We start from the raw sequence: 3,030 nt of genomic DNA on the forward strand, positions 1-3,030 counted from the left end.
ATATTCAAAAAAAAAAAAAAAAAAAAACAGGTGTATCTAAATGTATTCACCAAAAATTAATGTAGGACGACTGTTCTACCTTGCTCCAAGGGGAGCTTCGCCCATGCCTGCGAACGGTAGCATATTACAAACTTTCCTGATTTTCAAAAATAAAACCCTGAAAATGAAAATTTTTTAAAAGTGAGTTGTAAAGAAGTTCCATATTAACTTGACAAAGTCGAAATTTAGCAGAGTATAGAAGAGTATTACGAGTAGGATTATGATCTAATTAACCCAAACTAACACAGCCTCAAATCGGAGAGTGTAATTAAATCACGGGCGGTTTCTTTGTCTTCTCCGCTCCCAAACTCCGGCGGAGCGACGGCAACAAGAAACGCTCCCCATAAAACCGAGGAAAACCTCCTTCCAAAAAAACTCATCCCACTCGATCGACGGCCTCAGTCCTGTATGCTCGTCGCCGGCGATGCCCAGCACGCTGAAGCGCCCCTCCCTTGGCCGCCTGCTCGCCTCCCTCCGCCCGCCGCCGTCCCGCGCGGGCTCGCCGTCGAACTTCCCAGTCCAGACCGGCTTCCCCACATCCCTCGCCGACCTCGTCGTCAAGAACCATGGCCGCCTCAGGAAGCCCCGGAAGCAGCGCCGACCCACCGCCGCTCTAGTGCCGCCTCCGTCTCCGCCTCCAGTGGCGCTCACGGTGGCTGCCGAAGACCTTCCTCTGTCGCCGCCGCCCCAGCCTCTCTCGCCGGTAGCGGTTCAGCGGCTGGAGGCGACGCCCCGGGCGCCGGAAGGCGGCGCCGTTTTCCGCCTCCGCCCCGAGCTCCTCGCGCTCGGCGGGCCGTTGGCGCTCGCGCTCCTCGTAGTGTGGAGCGAGGGGACGGTCGCGGCGTTCACCGTCGCCGCGCTGTCGCTGCTCTGGATCGAGTCCGCTTCCCGCCGGCGCCGGCGGCTGCCAACAGCGGAGGCCGACGCGATGTTGGATTCGTGCGGCCGCGGCGCCGCCTCCCCGATTCGGGAGGTGGAGGAAGCGTCCAGGTCTAGCTGCTCCGATTCCGACAAGGGGGGCGACGCCGCCGAAAGGAGCGCGCTTGTGGCCGGCAGCGGCGACGATTCGACCACCCCGAAGCGCAAGGGGAAGAGGTCGCTGAGGAAACTGATCTCCAAGAAGCTGCAGAAGAAGCCGAAGTCCAAGGATTCGCCGATCTCTTACAACGGCGAGGCAGAGCAGCCGGACGCTGCCGCCGGCGACGACATCGAGCCAGCAACGCCGGAGACTCCAGCCCCTTCCAGCGAGCAGACGCCGTCAGAATCAAGCATAGAATGGTCGTCGTCGTCGTCAGAAGCAGCGGTGGCTGTGGTGGATGGACGAGGGGCCGGCAGATTCCCCCTCGCGGCGTTCGTCCCGGTGATCCTGACAGGCCTCGCCGTCGGGAAGCTCCCGGCGACGGCGCTTTCCGTGCTCTGCATAGTGTTCTCCAGTGCCGTCCAGCGACTGAAGTAGCTAGTGATGGCAGTGACCATGGATGCCCGGAGAATCCACCAAGATCCCCTCGAAACCGGGGGAGCTCTGCTCGACCGACCGCAGAGATCGACCGAGTTTTTAGTTCGTTCGTTCGTGTCGTTTGTCCGTTTGCACAAAAATCAGAGAGACAGAAGAAATCCATACTGTTCTTGATCTTCCCTTTTGTCTGGACAATGTTCTGATTCTGCAACTGCAATCTGCATCCATCCATTTTCATTCTCGAGTGAGAACAAGCTGCAGCTGCGTCATGTCATGTCTGAAATTCCTTTCTTTCGGGTGCATGTCTCGACTGAACAGTTCTTCACTGACATCGACCGTGCAAACCGTTACTATGAGTGTGATCCACACAAGTTCACAGGTCAGAGAGAAGCAATAGTGTCCATGATGATGATCTCATGCCCATGAATGGATGGATTTGCATATGAAATGAAATGAATTCATAATCCTGTCAGCGTCAGGTATTCAACTCTCGGCGAGCCCACATCAACGATGAATGCTGCCTGAGTTGATTGGTGTTCAACTCTTTTTATGTTCTGCCAGTTTTCTCTGCGGATTGATTACTAGTGTAGAATTAGAGAGATCAATCATGCATCGGCGACCATGAGGAAACCAAACCTGGGCGTTTTCCATGTGCGAAGTTTCCGTCCTGGTATGTAGCATAGCAGCAACCACACGACCAGTCGACAGGGAGTGATACGTTTTCAAGTTCTTGGTGAGAAAATATCTTGATCTTGATTAAAAAATTAGGGTGCTGGCCGTTGTTCTCTGTCGGTCGGGTACGTGTTCTTCACTGTAGTAGCTAGCACGAGATAAAGATCATCGGATTCTGACTACGGATCATGCCTGTCTGACGGTGGTTGGGCTTCGGACAACACAAATAAAATTGGAACCAAGAAACTTCACGCTTCTAACAAGTGAAACGTAAGCATCTCCACTTCCTTCTAGAAATGTCGAAATGTAAGTATATTGTCCACATTCTCTTCATTAGTTTGAACTTTTGGATGAACCTACTACGATGTATTGTGTGTATAACCCAGCTAGCGCAATGCAGCCAGTTTTCCATCTATTTTAGGCGTGTGGGGTTCACAGTGAGGAGGATGTTGAAGTACAAATGAATTGCTCAACGTTCTCTATCAGATTAGTCTTTTGGGTAAATTTGCCGATGTACGCAACTCTACAAAAAATACCTATAACAAATGACTATGCACAAAGTAGCATTTATCCGAGTACCAACCTGTGGTAGGGTGTTAGGAGGGCAGTGGCACCCCTAACCCACCAAAGTTCAAATCCCTAATTTGACACTTTGGTGTCTCATTACAAGCCGAAATATTCTTTAGTGGGAGGTGATGACATTCCCGTCGACAGCGAGGTCCCCGTGGTGACTTCGTCGATCTCAAGACCCTTCGGCGTCAGCTTCAGTTTTACAAAAAAAAGGTAGCATTTATCCCAAAACATAGCACGGGGAGAGAGAGAGAGAGAGGAGGCTAAGAAAACTAATTTAGGGTTTTGCCCCC

General features: G+C 52.5%; 1 protein-coding gene across 1 annotated transcript; it reads left to right on the forward strand.

Annotated features, from left to right (window-relative positions):
• Positions 1 to 463: 463 nt before the first annotated feature.
• On the forward strand, positions 464 to 1,495 carry LOC124655924. The gene has a single exon (XM_047194751.1). The coding sequence runs from the start codon at positions 464 to 466 to the stop codon at positions 1,493 to 1,495; it is 1,032 nt and encodes a 343-aa protein (XP_047050707.1).
• The last annotated feature ends 1,535 nt before the right edge of the window (positions 1,496 to 3,030 follow it).

This window comes from Lolium rigidum, chromosome 5 (genome assembly GCF_022539505.1).
Source record: "Lolium rigidum isolate FL_2022 chromosome 5, APGP_CSIRO_Lrig_0.1, whole genome shotgun sequence".
Lineage (NCBI taxonomy): Eukaryota > Viridiplantae > Streptophyta > Magnoliopsida > Poales > Poaceae > Lolium > Lolium rigidum.

Excerpts from the sequence above, each read along its gene's own strand:
- LOC124655924 (XM_047194751.1), top strand. The coding sequence starts at position 464 with ATGCCCAGCACGCTGAAGCGCCCCTCCCTTGGCCGCCTGCTCGCCTCC.